The 26,281-nt window shown below is 59.8% G+C and overlaps 2 protein-coding genes across 3 annotated transcripts; both read left to right on the top strand.

Annotated features, from left to right (window-relative positions):
* Positions 1–173: 173 nt before the first annotated feature.
* Positions 174–23,008, top strand: STARD3 (StAR related lipid transfer domain containing 3). 2 transcript variants are annotated; one of them, XM_039697154.1, is made up of 15 exons: positions 174–273; positions 7,602–7,848; positions 10,798–10,875; positions 11,068–11,145; positions 11,237–11,290; positions 11,393–11,510; positions 12,484–12,579; positions 14,300–14,355; positions 15,043–15,135; positions 16,259–16,321; positions 17,283–17,378; positions 17,862–17,941; positions 18,263–18,367; positions 19,541–19,634; positions 22,071–23,008. In XM_039697154.1, exons 2-15 carry the CDS (start codon positions 7,636–7,638, stop codon positions 22,173–22,175), a joined length of 1,329 nt encoding a protein of 442 aa, XP_039553088.1. In that variant the 5' UTR covers positions 174–273; positions 7,602–7,635; the 3' UTR covers positions 22,176–23,008. The 2 variants fall into 2 exon arrangements, with proteins under 2 accessions (XP_039553088.1, XP_039553089.1); XM_039697155.1 differs by having other exon boundaries at positions 187–269.
* Positions 23,009–23,804: 796 nt separating this feature from the next.
* On the top strand, positions 23,805–25,838 carry LOC120496569 (titin-cap). The gene is made up of 2 exons (XM_039697157.1): positions 23,805–23,965; positions 25,207–25,838. Exons 1-2 carry the CDS (start codon positions 23,820–23,822, stop codon positions 25,460–25,462), a joined length of 402 nt encoding a protein of 133 aa, XP_039553091.1. The 5' UTR covers positions 23,805–23,819; the 3' UTR covers positions 25,463–25,838.
* The last annotated feature ends 443 nt before the right edge of the window (positions 25,839–26,281 follow it).

The following is a 26,281-nucleotide window of genomic DNA, read 5'->3' as shown; positions in this document are numbered from 1 at the left end:
GGCCCTACTGGGAAGGTCCTTCCCAGCTTTATTGATCCCCCCGCGTGAGAAATGGTCTCTCCCAGCCCCATTGAACCCCCCTCCCGCAGTGAATGGTCTCTCCCAGCCCCTCTGTCCCCCCCTCCCGCGGTGAATGGTCTGTCCCGCCCCCCCCCCCCCCCCGCGCCCGGCGATGGTCGCTGCCGGCGCAGCCTCGCTCTGGGGTTTCCCTTCCGGGGTCGGAGGTGGCGGCGGGCCCGGAAGCGGCGGCGGCACCGGCACCGGCACCGGGAGGTACCGGGGGGGACACGGGGACGCTCCGGGGGCTCTGCTCCATTCCCGCCCTGCCGGGGCCGGGCTGCGCGCGGGCTCCGGTGCCGCGGGCTCGGGGCCGCTCCCGGGGCCGCAGCCGCCGGTGGCAGCGGGACAGCACCGCACCGGACCGGACCGGACCGCACCGGACGGGGCTGTCACTGCGAGTCCTGCCTCAGGCCCGGTTACCGGCACAACCCCCACGGCTCCGGGAGGCCTGGGCAGCCCGGTCCCGTTATCCGGCCCAGCCCCGTTCCACCGGGATCGCGGCGGGGATGGCCCCGGGCAGCTCCCCCCGGGCCGCGGGGAACGGGAGCAGCGGGAGCGGCGGGAGCAGCGGGCCCGGGAGCGCCCCGGGGAGGGGGCGGCGTGGAGCCCGCCCTGGCTGTGCCGCGGGGGTTCGGGATCCAGACCGAATCCTGCCCCAAACCCAACCCAAATCCTGCCCCACATCCCAACCTGAATCCTGCCCCAAATCCTGCCCCAAACCCAACCCAAATCCTGACCAAAATCCAGACCCGAATCCAGACCAAAATCCTGACCTGAATCCAGACCCAAATCCTGCTCCAAACCCAACCCGAATCCTGACCAAAATCCTGCCCCAAATCCAGAGTGAAATCCTGACCAAAGTCCAGCCCCACATCCCGAGCCAAAGCCAGCCCATCCCAACCCAAATGCAGCCCCAAATCCCGACTCAAATCCTGCCCCAAACCCAACCCAAATTCAGCCCCACATCCCGACCTGAATCCCGACCGAAATCCCGAGCCAAACTCAACCCAAATCCTGACCAAAACCCAACCCAAATCCTGCCCCAAACCCAACCCAAATCCTGCCCCAAATCCAGACCCGAATCCAGCCCCACATCCCGACCTGAATCCTGCCCCAAATCCTGACCAAAACCCAACCCAAATCCTGACCTGAATCCCGACCGAAATCCCGAGCCAAACTCAGCCCAAATCCTGACCAAAATCTTGCCACAATTTCACATCCCGAGTCAAATCCCAACCCAAATCCAGCTGCAGATCCAGCCCCACATCCCAACACAAACCCAGCCCCAAATCCTGACCAAAATCCAGCCCCAAATCCAATCCCAAATCCAGCCCCACATCCCAACACAAACCCAGCCCCAAATCCCAACCCAAATTCATCCTCACATCCTGACTGAAACCCCAGCCCAAATCCAGCCCCAAATCCAGCCCCACATCCCAACCTGGATCCTGCCCTAAATCCTGCCCCACATCCCACCCCACATCCAGCCCATCCCAACCCCAGTCCTGGTGTTGATGAACTTGGTGTCCTCCTGGGGGTCTCAGTGTCCTCCCAGGGGGTCTTGGTGTCCTTTTAGGGTCTCAGCGTCCTCCCAGGACCCTCAGTGTCCTCCTGGGGGTCTCAGTGCCCCCCAGGGTCCTGGTGTCCTCCCGGGGGGGGTCTCAGTGTCCTCTTAGGGTCTCAGTGTCCCCCAGAGTCCCTGTGTCCCCCCAGGGTCCTGGTACCCTCCTTAGGGGTCTCAGTGCCCCCCAGGGTCCCCCTGTTTCCCCAGGGTCCCCACGTCCCCACTTTTCACTGAACCCAACCCAACCCTTTGCCCCATCGGATCCTTCCCAATTTTTTATTTTTGCCCGGATTTGGGTGTCTGGGTTAATACTGATTTTTTATTTTGGTGTTTTGGGGGGCAGCTCAGACCCCCCCTCAGTGCCCAGGGCAGCAGGGGGGGTCTCCATCCCTGGCAAACTCCACCTTCTGGAACATTCCGCGTGGCTCGGGGGTTTCGGGGTCCCGGCCCCCCAGGGTCCCCCTGTTTCCCCAGGGTCCCCATGTCCCCACTTTTCACTGAACCCAACCCTTTCCCCCATCGGATCCTTCCCAATTTTTTATTTTTGCCCGGATTTGGGTGTCTGGGTTAATACTGATTTTTTATTTTGGTGTTTTGGGGGGCAGCTCAGACCCCCCCTCAGTGCCCAGGGCAGCAGGGGGGGTCTCCATCCCTGGCAAACTCCACCTTCTGGAACATTCCGCGTGGCTCGGGGGTTTCGGGGTCCCGCTGTGGGTGCTGCCCACCCTGGGCTGGCCAGGGGACAGCAGAGGGGACAGAGCCATTGTCACATGGGCCCGAGGGCAGCGTGGCAGGAGGAAGGAGAAGTGCAGTCACGGGGTGGGAGCTGGGTCGTTAACGAGACTCGGGGCTAACGAGGGGCCCAGGGAGGGGGTGGCACGGGGATCTGGGGGGGCAGGGCTGGCACAGGCCCTGGCACTGCCCCTGGGGGTGCTTTGGTGGCCAGTGTGCTGCTGGAGATGGCTCAGGGGGTTTTGGGGTGCTGCCACTGGGCTGACAGGGTTTTGGGGTGCTGGCACTGGGCTGCTGGTGGTGGCACTGGGCTGGCAGGCTTTTGGGGTGCTGGCACTGCACTGATGAGGTTTTGGGGTGCTGCCACTGGGCTGACAGGGTTTTGGGGTGCTGGCACTGGGATGATGATGGCTCAGGGCTGCTGGTGGCATTGGGATGGTGCTGGCACTGGGATGGTGCTGGCACTGGACTGGTGGTGTTTTGGGGTGCTGGCACTGCACTGATGGGGGTTTAGGGTGCTGGCACTGGGCTGGTGGGGTTTTGGGGTGCTGGCACTGCACTGATGGGGGTTTAGGGTGCTGGCACTGGGCTGGTGGGGTTTTGGGGTGGTGGCACTGGGTTAGTCGTGGTTTAGGGTGATGGCACTGGACTGGTGGTGGCACTGAACTGTGGCACTGGGCTGGCAGGGTTTTGGGGTGGTGGCACCGCACTGATGAGGTTTTGGGGTGCTGCCACTGGGCTGACAGGGTTTTGGGGTGCTGGCACTGGGATGATGATGGCTCAGGGCTGCTGGTGGCATTGGGATGGTGCTGGCACTGGGATGGTGCTGGCACTGGACTGGTGGTGTTTTGGGGTGCTGGCACTGCACTGATGAGGTTTTGGGGTGCTGCCACTGGGCTGACAGGGTTTTGGGGTGCTGGCACTGGGATGATGATGGCTCAGGGCTGCTGGTGGCATTGGGATGGTGCTGGCACTGGGATGGTGCTGGCACTGGACTGGTGGTGTTTTGGGGTGCTGGCACTGCACTGATGAGGTTTTGGGGTGCTGCCACTGGGCTGACAGGGTTTTGGGGTGCTGGCACTGGGATGATGATGGCTCAGGGCTGCTGGTGGCATTGGGATGGTGCTGGCACTGGGATGGTGCTGGCACTGGACTGGTGGTGTTTTGGGGTGCTGGCACTGCACTGATGGGGGTTTAGGGTGCTGGCACTGGGCTGGTGGGGTTTTGGGGTGGTGGCACTGGGTTAGTCGTGGTTTAGGGTGATGGCACTGGACTGGTGGTGGCACTGAACTGTGGCACTGGGCTGGCAGGGTTTTGGGGTGGTGGCACCGCACTGATGAGGTTTTGGGGTGCTGGCATTGGGCTGGCAGGGTTTTGGGGTGGTGGCACCGCACTGATGAGGTTTTGGGGTGCTGGCATTGGGCTGGCAGGGTTTTGGGGTGGTGGCACTGGGTTAATGGTGGTGGCACTGGGCTGTGGTGGCACTGCACTGATGGGTTTTTGGGGTGGTGGCACTGGGATGAAGGTGGCACTGGGATGATGAGGTTTTGGGGTGCTGGCACTGCACTGGTGGGGTTTTGGGCTGATGGGGTTCTGGGCTGGTGGGGCTTTGCTGGCTCTTGGTGCTGAATGCTGGATCAGGATTTCACCGTGTCCGTGTTTGCTCCTGCTGGGATCTGTGGGGTGTGGTGTCACCCTCGTCCCTGCAGCTCTGTCACCTCCTAATCCCCAAACTGGGAGGTTTCCCTGACAAAAATCCTTCCCCAAAAATCTCAAAATCCCCTTTTTTCAAGTCAGAGAAGCCCCGAAGGGTTCCTGGAGTGTCCCTTGGGCTGAGATCTGTCACCTGGGGTGTCCCCTGGGTGTGATCTGTCACTCAGAATGTCCCCTGGGCTGTGATGTGTCACTCAGGGTGTCCCCCAGGCTGTGATGTGTCACTTGGGGTGTCCCCCAGGCTGTGATCTGTCACTTGGGGTGTCCCCCAGGCTGGGATCTGTCACTTGGGGTGTCCCCCAGGCTGTGATCTGTCACTTGGGGTGTCCCCCAGGCTGGGATGTGTCACTCAGGGTGTCCCCCAGGCTGTGATCTGCCTCACACAATGTCCCCCAGGCTGTGATCTGTCACCCACAGTGCCCTCCAGCAGTGTTTGCCCCTCTCTGGGATGGAATCCTGGAATCCTTGGGGCTGGAAAAGCCCTCCAAGATCCTTAACACTGCCGTGGCTGCCGTGCACAGCCGTGTCACCCCTAACCCGTGTCCCCAAGTGCCACATCCACACCATTTTTCACAGCCCCACCAACACCTCCCAAACCCTGCTTGTCCTTTGGTGAATAAATCCCCCTGATGCCCACCCTGATGCCCACCCTGGCACAGCTTGGGGCTTTTCCCCCTGGCCCCATCCCTCATTCCCTGCTGAGCCCTCCCTCGGGGGCTGCGGGGTGGGGACGTGGAGGATGCTGGAATGCAAAATGGAGCAGAGCTCAATAATTCATGTGTCACCCAGAGCAGCCACGTTCCTCCAGCCCCTGCTCCGAGCTCTCAGCTGCCGCAGGAGCAGCTCCAGAGCAGGGGGGGCTTCTCTGGGGTCCAAACATTCCTGCTCTGCCCCACAATTTGTGTTTTCCCTCGGGAATTTGATGCTTTAGGAGGGATCTGTGTGTCCCAAACCTCCTCGGCAAGGCGGGGGTGCTGTGTCCCCGTGTCCTGCCATGTCCCACCACCCCACGGTGACCCCTTTTGGCATCCCTGGAGTTTCTGCGGGTGATTTTGAAGCGCTGTGAAAGTCGGGACGGGGCTGCCTAAGTGCAAAGTGCTGTCGGAGAGGAGGAGGAGGCGGCGGCAGCCCCGGCCAGGGGGGATTTATTATTTATCCCTCACAGATGTCCTTAACTTTTGTCACTTCCAGCCGGGCCCGGCGTGCCGAGGGGCTGATCCGAAGTGACAAGGATTCCAGCTTTGTTCCCTTCCCAGCCCCAGAGCTTGCCGGGGGTGGGATGCAAAAACCGCCGGCTCAGGGATCCAAACTGCCCCAAACTGCCCCAAATTGCCCCAAATCGGGCTGTGCTCGGCTCCTGCAGGTGCTGCTGGCTGGCTTCACATCCTTTGGGATTTCCCACAGATCTGGGCACAGCCCTGGGACCTTTTTCTGTGGGCACTGCTGGGTGTCACCAGTGGCATTTCAAACCTCCCTGGGATCTCACACCACCAGCAATCCAGGGAGATTTTTTTTTTTGGGAGCCAAAACATCCTTGAGCAGGAGGATTTAGCAGGAAGGAGTTTGTGGCTGTGGCCTTGCCCTGGGTGACTGGGAGGTCACCGGGGCTGGCAGATCCCTGGCCCGACCTGTTCTGGGATGCTCGTTCCGTGTTTGTCCCCGGCGTGTCACCCTCCCTCCCCACAGGGGCCTCCTTGTGCTGCTCTGACGGAGAGGAAGAATCCCAACACAATGGTTGGCACGGCTGCAGGAAAACAGCCCCGGCCTCCCAACACCTCAGCCGTGCTGGGGTGGTGTGCCCGGCACTGCCAGGCGGGGCTGGGACACGGGGCAGCTCCGGGGACATGGGACAATTCCTGGGACATGGGGACAACTCCTTCCTGACATGGGGACATGGAGCAGCTCCTTCCTGACACGGGGACACGAGGCAGCTCCTGGGACATGGGACAACTCCTGGGACATGGGGACAACTCCTTCCTGACATGGGGACACGGGGCAGCTTCTTCCTGACATGAGGCAGCTCCTTTTCTGTCCCTGGAACTTGGAGCAGCTCCTTCCTTAACACGGGGACATGGAGCAGCTCCTTCCCTGCTCTCCCTGGGACACAGGGCAGCTCCATCCCTGGGACATGGAGCAGCTCCTTCCTTGACACAGGGGCAGCTCCTTCTCTGTCCCTGGAACATGGAGCAGCTCCTTCCTTAGCATGGGGACATGGGGCAGCTCCTGGGACGTGGAGCATCTCTTCTTCCTGACATGGGGACACGGGGCAGCTCCTTCCGGACACGGGGCAGCTCCTTCCGGACACGGGGCAGCTCCGGGGACATGGGGCAGCTCCTTCCCTGCTCCTGGGACACGGGGCAGCTCCTTCCTGACACGGGGACATGGAGCAGCTCCTTCCCTGCTCTCCCTGGAACACGGGGCAGCTCCTTCCTGACACAGGGACATGGAGCAGCTCCTTCCTTGACACAGGGGCAGCTCCTTCTCTGTCCCTGGAACATGGAGCAGCTCCTTCCTTAGCATGGGGACATGGGGCAGCTCCTGGGACGTGGAGCATCTCTTTTCCTGCCCCTAGGACATGGAGCAGCTTCTTCCCTAACATGGGAACATGGAGCTGCTCCTGGGACAGGGAGCAGCTCCTTTCCTAACATTGAGACACAGATCAGCTCCTTCCTTGTCCCTGGAACACGGGGCAGCTCCTTCCTTAGCACTGGGACATGGAGCAGCTCCTTCCCTGCCTCTGGAACATGAAGCAGCTTCTTCTCTGCAGCCTCTCTGCCCCTGGAACATGGAGCAGCTCCTTCCCTGCTCCTGGGAGATGGAACAGCTCCTTCCCTTACACTGGGACACAGACCAGCTCCTTCCTTGTCCCTGGAACATGGAGCAGCTCCTTCCCTGCCCTGGGGGGCACAGAGCAGCTCCTTCCCTGCCCCTGGAACACAGAGCAGCTCCTTCCCTGCTGCTGTGCCTGGCCCAGCCAGGCCCAGCCCCAGGTTCTTCCCCGGCTGTGCAGGCTGGGATCAGTCCCAGTGGCATGCCCAGCTCCGAGGCTGTGCCTTCCCTGCAGAGGAATCCTTCCATGATGTCAGGGAGTGCTCCCAAAACATCCTCAGACCCCTTGTCCTGTGTCCACAGTGTCTCCATGGGGTTTAGGACCCCTTTTTGCTTCTTCCACAATGCTTCCATGGGGTTTGCAGCTCCTTTCTGTGGTACCTTGGTATCTCCATGGGCTTTGGAGCCCCTTTTCCTACTGCCATGGCATTAAAGCATGGCAATTGATATTCTTTAATATAAATTAATATTAAAACCCATCCAGTCCCACCCCTGCCATGGCAGGGACACCTTCCACTGAGGAAGGTGCTCCAAGCTCCATCCGACCTGGACACTCCAGTGACCCAGGGACAGCCACAGCTCCTCTGGGCACCTGTGCCACCCTCCCAGGGATGATTTCTGCCGGGATCTGATTTGCTCCTGGCATTCTCAGGACACACCAGGGGTGTGGCAAGCCCTGAGGGTCCCCGGTGTGTCCCCGCAGGTGGCGCTGCCCTGGTGGCCGATGTCCCCGGAGGATGAGCAAGCCCCCGGAGCTGCAGCACGACCTGGAGCGCAGCCTGCCCGCCATCGCCTCCATCAGCTCGTCCCTCTCGCAGAGCCAGGGCTTCTCCCCGTACTTCCTCTCCCCGGAGAAGAGAAAAGCCATCTCGGATGTGAGGAGAACCTTCTGCCTCTTCGTCACCTTCGACCTGCTCTTCATCTCCCTGCTGTGGATCATCGAGCTCAATGTGAGTCGGAGGAAGCAAACCCGGGAATCTTTGCCCCTCTTTCAACTCGGTTCCCTGCGTTAATTGCTCTGTTCCAGCACTCCTGGGACAGATCTTTGTTTGCTGTTCCCAGCGCTGTTCTGTAATATCAACTAAAGTCCAGCTCGTTTCCTGCCCCGGGGCTTTGTCGGGGCTGTGCAGGGTTGTTAACACCTCCCTTTGTTGTGCTGTAACAAGATCCAGGGCCTCTGGAACCGCCAAGTTGAGCCAAATTCCCCTCCTGCTCCCCTGGGTTTGCTGCTGCCGTGTTTTCAGAGCATCAGAGGAGCAGGGGAGGATCCCCCAGGGGCTTTGATCCCAAAATTCTGCTGCTGATCTCAGCTTTGGGAAGCTGGAGGTGCTGCTCCACTTCCCAGGGGATTGTTGAGGGGGATGTGAGTGGTTTGCTTCTCTCCAAAGCAACTCACAAACTGCTGTGTTTGCTCTGTGTTGCAACAACAGGGAAAATCCAGTTTATTTACCTCAGTCCCACCAAGTCCAAATCCCTCCCTGGGCTATATTTTGTTTTGATTTTCCCTGAACCGGCCCTGGCTGGTTTCAGGTACTCCGTGTCCTCCCCAGGAACACCGGGAGCAGAGATGAGCAGATAGACCCTGCATTTATCAGCGCTGGATCCTGCTGCTCCCTCAGCAGCTCTTATCTCTGCTCTCCTTATCTCTGGGTGTCTGTAACTAAACTGTCCAGGCCAGCAGCTCCTCACCCTGCCCGGAGCCCCCTGCTCCCCACCCCCCTTAGGAAAAACCCTTTCCCAGCCAGCATTCCAGCATTCCAGCCGTGCCCACGGTGTCCTGCCCGCCCACTTTGGACCCCAGCCCCCTGCCCTCCTCCCGGTCCTCACCCTGGAGAGCTGCTGGAATCCCAAATTCCAGCCCCCGGGAGATAATCCTGGCTCGGTCACCAGGGTGATGCAGAGCGTGGGTCGTGCAGGTAGCCATTAATGAGTGACTAAGTGCTGATATTTGGGCCCCGAGCTGAGATGCTGCATATTTAAAGCCATTAGAGCAGCTTATTTGCCTGGTTATGAAGAGAAACGGTTTGATATCATGACTAATGCCTTTTTTTTTCCCTTTTTTTTCTCTCTTTTTTTTTTTTTTATCCTACCGTTTCCTTCTCTGTGAGATAAGCCCAGCAAATTGCCCCTCGTTAAAAGCAAACTGTAATTGTGCAGGCTGGGTGCTCTCAGAGCCAGGGAGATGCCTCAGGTGGTTCATCTGCCTGTGTTTAAGCTGAAAACACCCCCCAAAAGCTCTCCCTGTGTCTCACCCTTCCTGCAGCATCCCGTGGCTGTGTCAGGCTGTGGGGATGAGGCTCCTGGTGGCCACTCAGCCAAGTCCAGTGGCCACAGGTCAGCTGGAGGCACAGCCCAGCCTCACCCCCCTCTTTTTACCCCTTTGTTGTGTATTAAACCCCATCCCAAACTGGGAGGGATCCCTTCCCAATCCCAGTGGCCCTTGGGAGTGCCAGGACACCCCTCTGCCAGGGATTGGCACCCACCAACTCCTTCCTCACAGCCCATCCACCAAAAACACCCCCAAAAAACATCACCCAAAGCTTTTTTTTTGTGTCTCCTCCTTCCTGCAGCATCCCAGGGAGCCACAGAGGGGGGGAAGAGGCTTTTGGTGGCCACTCAGCCAAGCTGGCCTGAGTGGCCACTCTCTTGGAGTGCCAGGGACTGGCACCCACCAGCCCATCCACCAGGAACACCCCCAAAAAACATCACTCAAAGCTTTCCCTGTTTCCTCCTTCCTGCAGCATCCCAGGGAGCCACAGAGGGGGGGAAGAGGCTCTCAGTGGCCACTCAGCCAAGCTGGCCTGAGTCCCATGGCCACAGGTCAGCTGGAGGCAGAGCCCAGCTTCACCCCCCTCTTTTTGAGGATTTTCAAATCCTCTTGCTGGGTTTGAAGCCAGAGCCCTGACCCACAGGGATCCTTTCCCAGTGGCTGCCCTTGGAGTGCCAGGACACCCTGGCTGCCAAGGACTGGCCTGAGATGCACCAGCTGCTGGCTGTGCCAGCTCCCAGCCAGCTGGGCTCCATCCAGAGCCATAGCCTAAAGGTGAAGCATTTGTTCCAGTTACCTGAGCCCTCCACTTCCTCACAGACAGCCATTCCAGCCTCCCAGGATTTATGGTGGCCAAGAACCAGGGCTGTCAGAGCCTGGATTAACTCAGGATGAGCTTTTTTCCACGCTCCTGTCAATCCCAGAGTGTTTTTGCCTCTCTCAGATTCCACTGCAGCCTGGGCTGTGCATCCCCCTCTCATCCCTCTTGCCCTTTGCCAGTTTGATCCTGCTGGTTCCCTTCTTCCATCAGATTTCCTGGAGCACTGCTGTGAGCTGTGGGAAGGCAGCTGGAGGGAGAAGGGACTCCCTCAGTGCTTTGCATGAGGAGGATCTTTAAATCCCCCCAGGTCCTCAGTGGCCCTGACAGCCCCCACAGGAAGATGTTAGTGAAGGTTCCTGAGGAGCATTTTTCCTGTGGTTTTTTCCATTTTTCCCATGTCTCCTGCCATTCCTCTGGGATCTGCCACCTGGATGAGGTGGGCAGCAGTGGCAGGGCCATGCAGGAGCTCCAGGCTGTGAGGAGCTGCTGGCACTGGCTGTGCTGAGCCAAGGATTTGGGTGTTGGAAATCCCCACCTAAAGGTGTTTAATGTCCCTCCTGCCCCACCCATGGTCCTGGGTGAGAATCCATGTTTCCAGGGGGAAATGTGGTGTGAATCCAGGCAGGAAAAGTGCCATCGGATCCTCCCTGGTCCTGTGCTGGCAGAGGAGCCCACACTGGGCCTGTGGGACCATTTCTGCTCCAGGTGCATTCCCTGACCTGGCCACAACCCCGGGCACTGCTTGGCTCCTCCTGCCATGAATTTCTTATCAGTGCATTCAACAGCTTCCTGCTTCCCTGTCTCCCTCAGACCAAGGTGGGCATCAAGGAGAACCTGAAGGATGAAATCATCAACTACAAATTCAAGACCTCCTTCTTTGACATCTTTGTGAGTATCTCAGCCTCCTGCAGAGCCCTGGGGCTCAGTGGGACCAGCAGGGTCTGGGCTCTCCTCGGTGAATCCTCCTGGTGCAGCCTTGACCCATCTGTTCCCCAGGAGCTGGCAGCTGTCCCTGCCCTCCCAGCAGCTGGCAGGGGTGCAGGGGCAGTGACTGGTGCTGCTGGGTGTTTGCTCTTGCAGCTCTTGGCTCTGTTTCGATTCGTGGTGCTGCTCCTGGGCTACGCCGTCGTCCGCCTGCGCCACTGGTGGGTCATCGCGGTAAGGAGCCACTCCAGCCTTTCCTCCGGGGGGTTTTCCCTCCCCTCCTGGCCTTCTCAGGGATCTGAGCTCTGTCCACTTATTTTTTCAGGTCACTACACTGGTATCCAGTGCCTTCCTGATTGTCAAGGTCATCCTCTCCGAGGTTGGTTTGCCTGAGCTCGCAGGAAGTCGCTTTGTGATTTGTTGGTGTTGTTTTATTCCCTGTTTGGGTCATTCCCTGGGGTTTCTGCTTCTTTCCACACAGCTTCTGACCAAAGGAGCTTTTGGGTATTTACTTCCCATCGTCTCGTTTGTCATTGCTTGGCTGGAGACCTGGTTCCTGGATTTTAAAGTGCTAACTCAGGAAGCAGAAGAGGAACGATGTGAGTATTTTTGCTCCTCTCTGGTAGGAGTTGGACAGATCCAGCCAGGCCTGTTCTGGCAGCACCTTGATCTGACATTTCTGGGAAAGAGATCTCCAGGCTGGCTGGGATGGGAAGTGCCTGACTCAGTTCTGTTATGGTCAACAAGTCCCTTCAGGGGAAGAAAACACCAAATTATAAAGAGCACCTTTTAACAGAGGAGAGAAAAATGTGCCAGATTTCCCAATGGCTGGATCTGCAGCCAGACGTGCTGGAGACAGAGCTCAGCTCTGCTGGGGAGAAAGTGTTTGGAAACAGGGAGGCAAATGCCAGGCAGAGTGTTGGACTCCCTGTCCCTGATATCTGTGTTTGGATCTGGCTGGAGCCCTTTCCAGGGGAGCTGCTGGAGTCACAGACACATTCTGTGGCACGGGGTGAATTATGGGCTGTGAAATTCTGCAGCCTGTGGTCTCTGAGGTCACACTGAGCAGGGATTGGGGCTGACCTCATGCTTCACACATCACCCTCTAACTTCCAGGGTCCTTCTAGGGAGCTGGACTGCTTTGTCCCTCTCCCAGGAGTCACTGTCTGGGAAGTGGCACCAAACTAAGAGGGGCATTTGTCAGGCAGGGCTCAATCAGAAATGCTCTGACTGGAAAGCACCAGAGGATGTTTGGGTCTTGCAAGGAGGCTTTAAATTGAAAAATGATCAAGTGTTTAATGCCTCTATTGGATTAGGCTCAGGTTCCAAATTGCTTCCAGGGGAAGCTCTTATTTAATTAGATGCTTAATCGCCTTTGGATTATTTGACAGGCAGAAGAGCCCATTGATCTCCGGGGCAGATAAAACATCTCAGACAAAAGATGAGGCAACAGGAGCTGAGGCTGGCTGCTGTCAGTGGGAAAAGACACAGGAAAAACAAGAGAGGGTTATTTTGGCAGGGCTGGGGTCCCACAGCCTGCCAGGTGTCAAATCCTTGTGCTCCCATTCCCAGGGTTCCTGGCAGCCCAGGCTGCAGCCTCGAGGCCACTGCTGTACCCCCGAGCCCTCTCCGAGGGACAGTTCTACTCCCCACCCGAGTCCTTTGCAGGTAAGGTCACCTGTGCCATCACCTCACTCCCCATGCTCATCCCACCATGGAATTCCTCACCTCCATCATCTCTGTCCAGAGCCCTGCCTCGTTATCCCAGCCTGGGCAGAGCCTGACACTGGAAAAGGGTCCCCTCTCCCCTCTCTGTGCCTGCACCTGGGCAGGGGTGGCACTGCCACACCCTCCACATGACACCTTTATATTGGTGCTGCCCTCAACCCTGCCAGCCTGGGGAGCTGGAGCCTTGTGTGGGCTTGGGATTAAATGCTCTGAGCTGTGTGCTTGGAAAATGCTGCCCTGGGGTGAGGGCACGGGGGTGGGAATAAGGGCTGGTGGCACGTGGTGGCACTGGAGAGCTCCTGGCGTGGGAGTGGGGACATCTCAGCTGGATTGTCCTGGTGTAGCTGACACCTGGGATGAGCCCAGTCCTCCAGAGCAGTGGTCCCAGTGTGGCTGGCACCCACAATGAGCCCAGCTCTCTGGAGCAGTTGTCCCAGTGTAGCTGACACCCAGGACGAGCCCACCTCTCTGGAACACTTTTCCCAGGGTAGCTGACACCCAGGACGAGCCCACCTCTCTGGAACACTTTTCCCAGGGTAGCTGACACCCAGGACGAGCCCACCTCTCTGGAACACTTTTCCCAGGGTAGCTGACACCCAGGACGAGCCCACCTCTCTGGAACACTTTTCCCAGGGTAGCTGACACCCAGGACGAGCCCACCTCTCTGGAACACTTTTCCCAGGGTAGCTGACACCCAGGACGAGCCCAGCTCTCTGGAGCACTTTTCCTGATTTAACTGACACCCAGAACAAGCTCAGCCCCCTGGAACACTTTTCCCAGTGTAGCTGACACCCAGGATGAGCCCATCTCTCTGGAACACTTTTCCCAGTGTAGCTGACACCCAGGACAAGCCCAGCTCTCTGGAACACTTTTCCCAGTGTAGCTGACACCCAGAACAAGCTCAGCCCCCTGAAACACTTTTCCTGGTGTAGCTGACACCCAGGATGAGCCCAGCTCTCTGGAACACTTTTCCTGGGGTAGCTGACACCCAGGATGAGCCCAGCTCTCTGGAACACTTTTCCTGATTTAACTGACACCCAGAACAAGCTCAGCCCCCTGGAACACTTTTCCCAGTGTAGCTGACACCCAGGATGAGCCCAGCTCTCTGGAACACTTTTCCTGATTTAACTGACACCCAGAACAAGCTCAGCCCCCTGGAACACTTTTCCTGGTGTAGCTGACACCCAGGACGAGCCCACCTCTCTGGAACACTTTTCCCAGGGTAGCTGACACCCAGGACAACCCCAGCTCTCTGGAACACTTTTCCCAGTGTAGCTGACACCCAGGATGAGCCCAGCTCTCTGGAGCAGTTGTCCCAGTGTAGCTGACACAGGGATGAGCTCAGCCCTCTGGAATAGTTGTCCCAGTGTAGCCGACACCCAGGATGAGCCCAGTTCTCCAGAGCAGTTTTTCCAGTGTAGCTGACACCTGGGATGAGCTCAGCCCTCTGGAACACTGTTCCTGGTACAGCTGACAGCCAGGATGAGCTCAGCCCTCTGGAGAGCCCAGCAGGTGTTCAGGGAGACAGGGAGTCATCCTCACTGAGAGCCCTTCCTGCTGGATGCGGGACAAGGATCAGACCCTGTGCCCCACGAGAAGGGAGGGAGGTGGTACCTGTGGGGTGTTCATTAACTGTGAGTTAATTGGTGCTTCCCCATAGGCTCAGACAACGAGTCTGATGAGGAAGGTGTGGGGAGGAAGGCCTTGACAACTCAGGTAAACAGAGCCTGGCCCTGCCCTCAGCTCCAGCTGATCTGGGGCTGTGGGGGTCTCCCCAGTCTTGTGCTCCCATCAGGTTCTGCTGCCCCCTCATTCCAGACCCCTCAGCTCTGGGGATGTGTGGCTGAGCCCTCTCTGTGCCCTGACCCAGGAGGGGTCATCTGAGCCCCCCAGCTTTATCCCAGGGCTGCGTGCTCTTCCCTGCAGCATCTCACAGGGATGTGTTCTGGCTCTGCTCCTGCCTGTCCCTTCCCCTTCCCCCTTCCATCCCTGCTCCGTCACATTCTGGGATGGGCATCACCTCACCTGTCCCCTGTGGCTTGATGGGTGACCCTTGACCTCCCCAAAACCTGGCTGGGCACAGGTTTTGTGCCCTTTTCCAGAGATCCTGCTCCAGTTCAGCCCCAGTTCTGGCTCCTCCAGGAAGGAAGCTGCACATCCCAGAGCCCTTTGCCTGCTGGAAACCTCCTGCAAGGCAGGAGCCATGGGGAGCAGCTGGTGTGTGGATCCAAGCCAGGGTGGGGAGCGTGACTTGGAGCTCCAAAATGAGGCCTCTGTGACCCAAATTAAGAGATTTCTGATCCCCTTTCCCTCTGCCAGCCCGGGGAGGGGGGGGAGCAGCCTCACACACACTCCTGGAGCTTCCTGCACGCCCAGCTAATGAAATCCTCCCTTCTTGCCCAGGAAAAGGAGTATGTCCGACAAGGCAAAGAGGCCATGGAGGTTGTGGACCAAATCCTCGCTCAGGAGGAGAACTGGAAGTTCGAGAAAAGCAATGCAAGTGTGGTTTTTCCTCCCCAGCTGGCAGAGGGCATGGATGGCTTAGCAAAAACCGGGACAAACGAGGCTTTGGAAACCTCCTTGCGCCATGAAAAATTAACAAGCGTTACAATTACCTGATTGAATTAGGAATCTATTCCAGTTCAGTTAAATGTAAAATCCCCTCTTATTTAATTAGACCTTTAATTGCCTTGCAGTTTGACAGGAGAGGGCCCTTCCCACCTCCCTCTGTCCGGAGGGTGGGCAGGAGTGGCCGGCTCACCTTTGGGATGCAGAGCCATGGGAATGTTGGTCCCACAGCTCCAGCCCTGCCCTTGCTCCATGGCCAGGTGCCTTTGAGCCTGCTGGGGGCCCAAACTGGAGTTTTGACCCATGTGGGGCACCAACTGCTCTTCCCACCCCCAAAGCTGCTGGTGTCCCCCTTTCCCCAGCACCTGGAAGCTGGGGTGTAAATTTGGGATTTGGCTCTGCCTACTCCAGCCTTTTCTGGGGTGCACAGAGCTCTTTTTTCTCTCTGAAGAGTGGAGAGAAAGAGGAAGGATTTGCCCCCCAAACTCAACCTTGCTTCACAAGGTCCAAACACAACTGGGGGGTGCGAATCCTGCAAACTGCTGTCTCATCTGGTGTTTCAAATTCCCCTGTCAAGTGATCCTTTGTCTGATGCCAAACTAGCTGGGCAGATTGTTTTCTTTTTCCAAAGGGGGATGGATTTAAATAGACTAATCAGAGTTTAACACAGGGCTAACGATGAAAGGTTTTCATCTGCCCATCCCCAGCCCCTCCGGGGAGGCTCCTCTCAGCCGTAGGTAACACCAGCAGCTCTGGCAGCAAACCCCTTTTGCACCCCAGTGCTGCTACAAAGAGAATGTGACCTTGACGTGGGGTTTGCAGCCTGGCACGGGGCGGATTCTTTTTCTGTCTCATCCCTGCTGCCTCTCTGGATATTGTTTTGTTGATGGAAATGTAGGCATGGCCAACTGAAATGTGCCCGGGGCGGTTTCTGTGCTGAGGTCGCTGCCTGGTGTGGGGGGCAGGGGGTGACAGGAACCTCAGAGTTTTAGCAAGCTTCACCCTAAATAGAAACAATCCCTTTTACTGATCTTTCTCATCTCTTGCACAGGACTTTGGTGATGTTGTTTACACTTTTGAAATCCCTTTCCACGGCAAGACCTTTATTTTAAAGGTAAGAACATCCTTGGGTCGATTCCTTGGTCTCTTTGGCACGGGGCAAGAGCCACAGCTCAGCTTTCAGCACAGGTCAGGCTGCAGAACACACTGCCTGTGCTTGAGACAGATGAACAGCACTAGGGAATCTCTCCAGGAAAACCCCTTGGCTGGCAGACAAACTCCCCAGCAAATATCCAAGGCCCCAGACTCCGCTGGTAGAGTCGGGAGCAGGTGACTGCAAGACTCGCTTCCAACCCCAGCATCTCGGACTAATCTGACCAAGGAGGCTAATTGGAACTAATTGCCAGCAAGGCCAGGGCTGAGTGTGCCTCTGCTGCTGCCTGGCACCGGGCAGAGCAGCTCGGAAGTGCCTTGCTCTGTGCCCTCTCCCAAGCTGGAGTGGCTTGGCTGGGAACCACGCTTTAATGAAGCGTCGGTGCTGCCGTGGCTTTTCTTTGTTCCAGTGCATATGTTGCCTCGCTGGCAGGAGCTGCCAGTGGAGCAGCTCTGTGTTCACCAGCAAAAGCTGGATGGTCCCCACTTTGCTGCATTAAGTGTTTGCCTCTGAAGATCTCCACTCCCGTGGGGATTGGGGGGGAATGGAATGGATGCTGTGTGTGCTGGAGCTTGGAATGGCTTGGAAAAAAAAAAACAAAACAGTTAAAAATGCAACTTCCCGAAGCAATGGTGCATGGGGAACTGCTGAGGGTGGGAGAGGGGCACACAGACAGGCAGAGCCCAGTGGCTCCCAAGTCTGTGTGTCCTCCCTGACCCCACGTGTGCTCCCCAGGCTCCTGGGAGCACTGGGACAGAGGGGTGACAGCCCTGGCTTTGCATGCAGGGGAGCCAGGCTGGCCTCACCCCTCCCCTCACCTGCATTCCCACTGGTCCTTTGTGTTTTACCCTGTTTTCCCTAAAAAATCACCTCCCCCAAGGGGAGCAGAGGGGCTGGCTGACTGCTCTGGCTCTGTCCTCAGGCTTTCCTGCAGTGCTCCCCTGAAATGGTTTACCAGGAGGTGATTCTGCAGCCCGAGAAGATGATCCTGTGGAACAGAACAGTGGCAGCTTGCCAGGTGAGCGTGCTGGACAAAGATGGCTTAATCACAGGAGCTCCTTGGAGCGGAGAGCTGGAGCTTCCCTGTCCAACAGAGGCTGCTGGCAGGGCTGGAGCCGAGCTGGATCCCAGGCACCGAGGCGTTAAATCCCCGCCGCTCATCCGTGCGCTCCGCGCGCTCCGCGGCAGCCGGCTGCACGCCTGTGCCCGGCCAAGAGCCCGAGAGGTGGGCAGGGACGGGGGCCAGGGCTGAGCCAGACCTGCCTCTGCCTGGCGGGGGGGGTTTTGAGCCTCGTGGAGAGGAGCTGGAGGTGACACCTGTGCCCCCCAAAAACTCACGAGACGAATCCGCGCACGCACCGCTCGTCGCGCTCCGGCCCAAAAGATCTGATCCCGGTGCTGATTTGAGGGAGGGGTTGTGTCCTCTTGGCACGTGCAGGCTTGGAGGCACAATCTGAGCAAATCTCCCTTCTTTTGATTTATTTCCCCTGCCCTTTTCCAGATCTTGCAGCGGGTTGAGGACAACACGATTGTCTCGTACGACGTGGCGGCCGGAGCTGCCGGCGGGGTGGTGTCCCCAAGGTCAGTTCATCCCACACTGCCCCTAAACGCCCCCCAAACCTTGGGAAGACCCCTCTGGGAATGCTCTGAGCTGCTGTCACCGTGGTAGGGCTGGTTGGCTGTGCAGGTAACGCTCCCAAGGGCGAGCAGCCCCCGAAATTTCCTCCACACACTCCTGGCCGGATTCTCAGAACTCCAAACCTCGCTCAGTCAGATATCAGCTCTTGGCTGTGCCTCCCTGCGTTGACACAACCCTGCCACAGCCTCTCCCAGCAGTCCAGAGAGAGGGATCTGCCCCCCCTGCACATCCCTGGTGTGTTTTTAAGCCCTTTCTCTGCGCAGGGATTTCGTGAACGTGCGTCGGATCGAGAGGAGGAGAGACAGGTACGTTTCCTCAGGGATGTCGACCACGCACAGCCTGAAGCCTCCGCTCTCCAAGTACGTCAGGTGAGAGGCAGGTGCTGGTTTTTTTTCAGCTGGGATCACGCACTTCTCCAGAGCTTCAAGGCAAAGAGCCACTTAACTGCGAGCCCTGCTGCCTTGCTGGCAGGATTTGCAGGAAGCTGAGCTATTTGTGGAGCTGAACCTCGCTTCCCTTGTTCGTCTCCCTTTGTTCGAGAAACTCTCTGTGCTGTCAGCAGTGCTGGGGCGTTTCCCAGCTCAGGGGAGTGGAGGTGCTGCCCAGTTAACAGCACAAACTCCATCCCAAGTCCCACATCCTGTTTATGTACCACTTAATTCCCAAACAGGAATTTCTGAGGGGCAGTAAACAGCTGGCTGTGGCTCCGAGCCTCTCACATGCCCTTTGCTCCTCGTAAAACGCTCGCTCGCCGAATTTGAGGCATTGAGGGATGAAACGAGGGCGGAGCAGCTCCCAAAATCTCAGCAGGGCTTTGGCCTCTCCCCTTCTGAAGGGACAGGCTGGTGATGGATCCCAGCGGGGTCGGGCTCATCAGACAAGGACTCCTTGTTCCTGCCAGGGCCCAGCTGCGCCGCTGCGCTCTCCGACTTCGGTTTTCTCAATAATCTGGTTAAAGTAATTGACATTTTATCTCAGAGCTGTTGGAGCTGCCTCAGTCTATTTAGGAACTGGAGATTTCAGGGCCTGGAAAAATCCTTTAACGAAGGCACACAGCAAAAATAGAGTGTTCTGAAGAGGGAAGGGAAATCTGTATTTGGGCTGTGTGTGCACAGCTCCCGTCTCAGAGACAGATCAGATGGTGCTGGGAAGGATCTGGGGGCTGGAGTGACAAGTGCTGAGCCTGTCCTGAGCACACAGAGCTTCCTGGGACCTCTTGTTTGCTCCCAGGGTTGTGCCTGGGAAAGCTTCCCGTGGGGAGCAGCTGGCACGATGCAGAGGCAGAGCTGCTGCTCCACTGGCAGCCCTGGCACCGGCTCTGCCAAGGCACCTGTGGGAAAGCTGCCCTGCCGTGCTGGCTCGTGCACCTGGAGCCAAGGCACACACCTTCCCAGGCTCCCAGCATCTGCTCCTGCCCCACTGGGCTCTGGCCTGCGCTGCCAGGCTCAGCTCCACGTGGTGCATCCACAGAGAATCCCAGCCAGAACTCCAGAGAATCCCAGCCAGAACTCCAGCCTGACCCTCTTGGCTTTCCTCCGCAGGGGTGAGAATGGACCAGGGGGATTCATCGTCCTGAAGTGTCCCAGCAATGCCAAGGTCTGCACCTTCATCTGGATCCTCAACACGGATCTGAAGGTAAAAGCCAGTTCCTGGGGGAGGCAGCTGGGTCCCATCCCCAGGCCCTGCTCCAGGATGCCAGCAGCCACAGAAGTGGCCCCTTAGCAAGCCCTGCCCTGAAGGGACTCAGCCTTGGCAAGTGGGGGTTAAACTCCTCCAAAATCCCCCTCCTTTCCCAGTGGGAGTTTGGGAAACTCTTCCTTATTTAGGTCTCACTTAGGGTTTTCACCTTTGAGTGCAGGGCTGGGGGAGAGGAGCTTTTAATCCTCCTTTCCCCAAACCACTTTGAGACACGGGAACTTTTATACCTAAACCCTCCAGAGTGGCAACTCCCCGCTCCAAAACCCCCTGGCACCACCACAACCACCCAAAATCCACCCCTGGGAGGGCCAGCCGCCCCGGCTCCGGGGCTCTTTGTGCAGCTGCGTGTCCTTGCCGGTGTCCCGGGTCCGGGATGGGGCGGCAGCGGCAGCGGCAGCGGGGCCGGCCCCGTTCGTTCCTCCGCCGAAGGTTGACGTGGTAACGGCGCTGCCGCAGCAGCACAAAGGCTCCATTCATCCCCCGGCTGTGCTGCAGCGCTGCTGCCCCCTCCTCATCCCTCCCCTTCCCTCCCACGGCCCCCTCCCCTCCCCCAGACGCTTCGGGAAAGGTTTGGGATGCGCCCAGCAGAGCCCGGTGCCCAGCCTGTTCGTGCCAGGGGTGTTTTTTCCTCCCCGTGGGTCTGGCAGGTTTTGGCAGAGTAGCAAAACCCCCCTCCCCGTGGTGGGAAGAAAAGAGGTTCCTTGTCCTTGTGCTTCCTGGCCGTGGAAGGAATGCCGAGCTATTTTAAACCCCCGAGTGCTGCCAGCGCCTTCCCCAGCGCCCAGACCCAGCTCCTGGCTCTTCCCTTAGCCCTGGGCGAGTATTTATAGCCCCTGGCTCATCCCTGGGGGAGGGAGGATCCCGCACGTGTTTGTGTTTGGGTCGGGAAGTGACTGAAATGGCCCCTGGAGCATTGGCCTCGAACTTTTCCTGCCCCTGAGTCCGAGGGAAAACCCTCTCCAGGAAAAGATCTGTGCTGGAGCACCCCGGTCCCGGGGGAGGAGAGTGTCCTGTGCCTGCCTGACCCTCGGGACAGCTGGCCCCTCATCCCCCCGTGCCAGTTCCCAGCCCTGCCTCGGCTCCCTCCCCCCCAGAGCCAGGGATTATTATTTTTTCATGGATCTCCCACCACGGAGCCGAGGCCGAGGCGGTGGGGGGGGTGAGTCGTGCAGGGATTTTTTAGAGAAATCCAACCACATTGCAGCTCCTCCCCCGGATCAGAGCAACCTGGGAGCTGCAGCTCCTCACAGCGGTGCTCCTGCATCCCTGGGGTGGGATGGGATGGGATGGGATGGGATGGGATGGGATGGGATGGGATGGGATGGGATGGGATGGGATGGAATTAGGATGAAGATGTTTGGGGTAAATTCCCTCCCTTGAGGATTAGGATGAGATCTTTGGGATAAATTCCCCCTGTGAAGGTGGGGAGGGGCTGGGCTGGAATTGCCAGAGCAGCTGTGGCTGCCCCTGGATCCCTGGCAGTGCCCAAGGCCAGGCTGGACACTGGGGCTGGGAGCACCTGGGACAGTGGGAGGTGGCCCTGCCATGGCAGGGGTGGGATGGGGTGGGATGGGATGGGATGGGATGGGATGGGATGGGATGGGATGGGATGGGATGGGATGGGATGGGGGCAAAGCCCAGCTCCAGCCCTCATTTGTGGTTTCTGGATCCCCCCGGGGTGGGACAGGGATGCAGCAAAGCCCAGCTCCAGCCCTCATTCGTGGCTTCTGCATCCCTGGAACCAAATGGGGTGGGACAGGATGGGATGGGATAGGGGCAGAGCCCAGCCCCAACCTTCATTCACGGTTTCTGCATCTCTGGATCCCCCTGGGGTGGGACAGGGATGGAGCAGAGCCCAGCTCCAGCCCTCACTGATGGTTTCTGCATCCCTGGATCCCTCTGGGGTGGGACAGGGATGGGGCAGAGCCCAGCTCCAGCCCTCCTTTGTGGTTTCTGCATCTCTGGATCCCCCTGGGGTGGGACAGGGATGGAGCAGAGCCCAGCTCCAGCCCTCAGTTGTGGTTTCTGCATCTCTGGATCCCTCTGGGGTGGGACAGGGTGGCATGGAGGTGGAGCCCAACCCTCATTCATGGCTCCTGCACCCCTGGAACCGAGTGGGATGGGAGGATGGGATGGGGCACAGCCCCCAGCCCAGCCCTCACCTCTATCCCTGGAGCCCTCCAGGGCAGGCTGGGTGTAGCCCCCAGCCCCAAATCCTGGAACACCCTGCAGTGGGATGGGACCAACCTCCCGTGGGATGGGGACAGTCCCCAGCCCTGTATCCCTGTCCCTGCAGCCTCCCAGGGTGGGGTGGGGACACTCCCAGCTCCAGACTGTCCCTCAGGGCCCCGTGTCCCCGTGCTGTGTCCCCAGGGCCGCCTGCCCCGCTACCTGATCCACCAGAGCCTGGCTGCCACCATGTTCGAGTTCGCCTTCCACCTGCGCCAGCGCGTGGCCGAGCTCTGCTCCAAGCCCTGAGGACATTCCAGTGCCCTCTCTGCCCTCTGGGGACGGGGACAGCACCCTGCACCCCCCCCAGGCGAGGAGGGGTCCCCCCACTACGGGCCAGGGGGGCTCAGCCCCTCCTCCCACCACGTTGCTCCCAGTGATGGGGTCTGGACCCGACTGTTCCGTGCCAAATCCCTGCCCTGCCCTCCCTGGGGACTGAGCAGGGCTCCCCCTACCTAAGAACGGGTTGGGGGCTCAGCTGGCACCCCCAGATTGCTGCCCAATTCCGTGAGGAAGAGGGGACAGGGGTGGTGGCCGTGGTGAGGACTCGGTTGCTGTGCCAGCAAGGTCCCTGTGCCCTGTGCCAGGCTGTGCCCTCCACCAGCAATGAAGGCACAATTTGTGACCCCAGGGCTGTGCCCCCCACCCATTTGGGACCCCCCAAACCCCCTCCAATGGCTCTGGCCGAGCCCCCTCCTTCCCAAAGCGCGGGATTTGCCTTAAGAGGAGACTCTGCTCCTTTTTGGGTGTGCGGGGGGGGGTGTTGGGGGTGGGGCTGCGGGGGCGACCGCGGCTCCTCTACCTGAGAGCGCCGTGTGCTGCTCTAAAAACAGCAGCAGCAGCAGCAGCAGCAGCACAGGGCGGGGGCTGCGCTGGGGAGGGGGCACACGCAGCCCCCCGGGCCCTGCACAGCCCCCCCAGGCTCTGCACAGCCCCCCAGCTCTGTGCACACACAACCCCCCCAGGGCTCTGTGCACCCAAAGCCCCCCCAGGGCTCTCTGCACCCCCCTTGGGGGGTCTTGGGGGTGCAGCCCCCCTCCCCAAATCTGTGGGGTGTGAATTAAAGCCTTGCACTGTTTGCAGCTCTGTGTCGCCAGTGTGGCTTTTGGCACCCAGTGGATGGAGGGGGTGTGGGGTTGGGGTCACCCTGAAACCCCCCCCGGTGCTGAAGGGGGTGTCCAGGCTCCTTGGGCCACTGGCTGTGGGTGGCACTGGCCATGGGTGGCACTGGCCCTGGGTGGCACTGTCCCCCACCCCATGGTGGCACTGGCAGCTCCATCCACCTGGAGCATTTCTGTCTGTCCCCAGTGCCCCTCCAGCCCTGGGTTCATCCCCTGGGGTGGGACCCCCACACCTGGGGGCTGTCACCAGCCACGTCCCCTCTGTCACCAGCCACGGCCCCTCTGTCACCAGCCACGTCTCCTCTGTCACCAGCCATGTCCCCTCTGTCACCAGCCACCTCCACATGAGCCCTGTGTCACTGGCACCCCACTGTTGGCCCTACAAACACCCATTTGGGGGTCCCTACACCCCCAAGCCCCTGTCCTGTGGTGGGGGGACCCCAATGTCCCTCTGAGGTCGGCAGCGTGGGTGGCACAGAGCTGGCACAGAGCTGGCCCGTGTCCCCCCAGCGCCGTGGGGCACACAGGGAAAGGCCAGACGTGCCCTGGGCAGGTGCCAGGGTGGGTCCCGCCGCTGCCATCACGTTGCTGGCAGGGTCTGCCCCTCGTCCCCGAGGCGGGAAGGGGAGGGGACACACCCGTGGGTGCCACACACGTGTCCGAGGTGCCACCCCCCCTCCCTGGCAGCGCTCGGTGCCAGCGGCTCGTCCCAAAATAGCCCCAGCGGGGCCATAAAAGCAGGGCGGGCACTGTTGGGGGTGAAAGAGGCACCATGGTGGGCCCTGGCGTGGTGGGGGGCTCCAAGGGGGGGCTCTCGGCCCGCCTGGGCTGCCGTGTGCAGGAGGAGGACGTGGGCAGGAGAGAAACCTTCAGCGCTGAGTGGCTGGACCTGGAGCTCAGCTCCCGGCCCGAGGACGGGTGAGGGGCACGGCCAGGGGGGTGCCAGGGGTGCCAGGGGTGCTCTGGGCACGGGGGGCGCCGGGTGCTGGAGGGTTTTGGGGGGCTTTTTATGGGGATTGAGGTTGTGGGGGGCTCCAAGGGTTCTGAAACGTGGGGTTGTGGGGGGCTCCGAGTGTCTCAGATTGTGGGGTCTCCATTTAGGGGTTTTGAGGGGATCCAAGGGTCACAAAATATGGGGTTTCCATGGGGTTGTGGGGGGTTCCATGTGTCTCAAATTGTGGGGTTTTGAGGGGCTCCAAGGATCCCAAAATTGGGGGTTTCCATGGGGTTGTGGGGGGCTCTGTCTCAGATTGTGGGGTTTTCATTGTAGGGTTTTGAGGGGCTCCTGGGGTCCCAAAATTGGGGGTTTCCATGGGGTTGTGGGGGGCTCTGTCTCAGATTGTGGGGTTTTCATTGTAGGGTTTTGAGGGGCTCCTGGGGTCCCAAAATTGGGGGTTTCCATGGGGTTGTGGGGGGCTCTGTCTCAGATTGTGGGGTTTTCATTGTAGGGTTTTGAGGGGCTCCTGGGGTCCCAAAATTGGGGGTTTCCATGGGGTTGTGGGGGGCTCCAAGTGTCTCAAATCGTGGGGTTTTGATTTTGGGGTTTTGAGGTGCTACAAGGGTCACAAAATATGGGGCTCCATGGGTTTGTGGGATGGCTCCAAAATTTGGGGTTTCCATGAGGGTTTGGGGTTTGTGGGAGACTCCAAGGGGGCTGGTGGGGATTTGGGCAGCCCGAGGGTCCCAAACTTTTCTGTTTCCAGGGAGTCTTTGGGCCCCGAGTGTCCCAAATCAGGAGGTTTCCAGGGGCTCTTGGAGCTTTGGGGGTTTCCAGGGGTCCCTGTGGAGTCTCAGGAGGTTTCCAGGGGCTCTTGGAGCTTTGGGGGTTGCCAGGGGTCCCTGTGGAGTCTCAGGAGGTTTCCAGGGGCTCTTGGAGCTTTGGGGGTTTCCAGGGGTCCCTGTGGGGTCAGGGCAGCTCCAGGGAGGTGGTGGGGGGGTTTCCAAGAGGGATTGGGAAGGTCCTGGGAGGAGAAATGGGGATTTTTATGGGGCTGGGGGAGGCGGGGGTTCCACAAGGGTCCAGGAGAATCTGCGGCTCTCCAGCGCTTCCCGTGGGTCGGGGGGGTTCTCTGGGGGTCCTGACGGGGTGGGATGACCCCGAAGGGTCAGAGCAGGGGGTGAGGGTCCGGCTGGCACCCCCACGAGTGCCCCGTGCCCAGGTGGTGCCGGCGGGAGGCGGACGCGCAGCGCCGGGAGACGCTGGAGCAGCGCGGGGCCGTGCGGGCGCTGGAGCAGCGCTCGCCCTGGGGGCTGCTGCGGGTGGGGGTCCTGGGCCAGCCCCTCACCCAGCACCTCCTGCCCTACGCCCGCACCCTCCCCGTGCCCCTGTTCGCCCCCTCGGACCTCCGCGGTGCCAAGGCGGGGGTGCCCCGCACCCTCTCCCGCTCCCTCTCCCACGAAGCCCAGCGGGGCTGAGCGAGGGGGCCGGGGGGTGTTGGGNNNTGGGGGGTGATGTTGGGGGGCTGGGGGGACCCACAGGGGCTGGGTCCGCTCAGCCGCCCCGAAGAGGCAGCGCAGGAAGGCGGGGGCAGGTGGGGGTGGGCTCCCATCCGCTTGGGACCCCCACCCCGCTGCGGGCGTCGTGGAGGCCGGTGGGGATGAGGACCCCGCGGGTCGGGGGGCTCCCGCTCTTCGGGGGGCTCCCGGCAGCCCCGGCGTGACTCAGTTTCCCTGGCGAAGAGAAGGGAAGGAGAGGATGAGGAACGCTGAAACCCTGGGTGGGGCGGGGGGCTGCGGTGGGGTTGTACAAACCAGGGTGGTCTTTGTACGGCAATAAAACGCCTACCTTGGCTCGGCAGCGTCTTTTTGGGGGGGTTACCAGGGTGGGGGGCGAGATTTAGGGGGGGAGGGACCGTGCGTGGGATGGGGGCACACGGGGAAACTGAGGCACGGCAGCTGGAGGGACGCGGTGTTTTATGGGACTGGGGGATCTGGGTCGGGGGGGGCTTTGTGCTTATATAACCCCCCCCCGCATCGCCCACCCGGTGCCAGGTTCTGCAGTGCCCAGATTAGCTGTTCCCACTCCGGATCCCGCTGTCCCTGGGTCCCCGCCAGGCGCTGTCCCCCTCCCGAGCCCGGCCCCGTCCCGCTCCTTCCTCCCGGGAGCCGCCTGTCCCTGCACATCACCCCTGCGGCCGGGCACGGGCGGGGTTTGGGGGCTTACAAAGCCCCCAGCCCCAAATGGGGGTCCCACCCTGCTCCCTATCGCGGGTACTGGGGGCACAGGGAGCACTG

Source organism: Passer montanus, unplaced genomic scaffold (assembly GCF_014805655.1).
Source record: "Passer montanus isolate IOZ18808 unplaced genomic scaffold, ASM1480565v1 scaffold117, whole genome shotgun sequence".
Taxonomy (NCBI): domain Eukaryota; kingdom Metazoa; phylum Chordata; class Aves; order Passeriformes; family Passeridae; genus Passer; species Passer montanus.
This window is presented reverse-complemented; position numbering and strand designations above follow the sequence as displayed.

Bases quoted from the DNA above. Each gene is read 5' to 3' on its own strand.
- STARD3 (XM_039697154.1), top strand. From the start codon at position 7,636: ATGAGCAAGCCCCCGGAGCTGCAGCACGACCTGGAGCGCAGCCTGCCC. The intron at 10,876-11,067 runs GTGAGTATCTCA...TTGCTCTTGCAG, and splicing joins CCTCCTTCTTTGACATCTTT to CTCTTGGCTCTGTTTCGATT. The intron at 16,322-17,282 runs GTAAGAACATCC...CTCTGTCCTCAG, and splicing joins GCAAGACCTTTATTTTAAAG to GCTTTCCTGCAGTGCTCCCC.
- LOC120496569 (XM_039697157.1), top strand. From the start codon at position 23,820: ATGGTGGGCCCTGGCGTGGTGGGGGGCTCCAAGGGGGGGCTCTCGGCC. The intron at 23,966-25,206 runs GTGAGGGGCACG...CCCCGTGCCCAG, and splicing joins AGCTCCCGGCCCGAGGACGG to GTGGTGCCGGCGGGAGGCGG.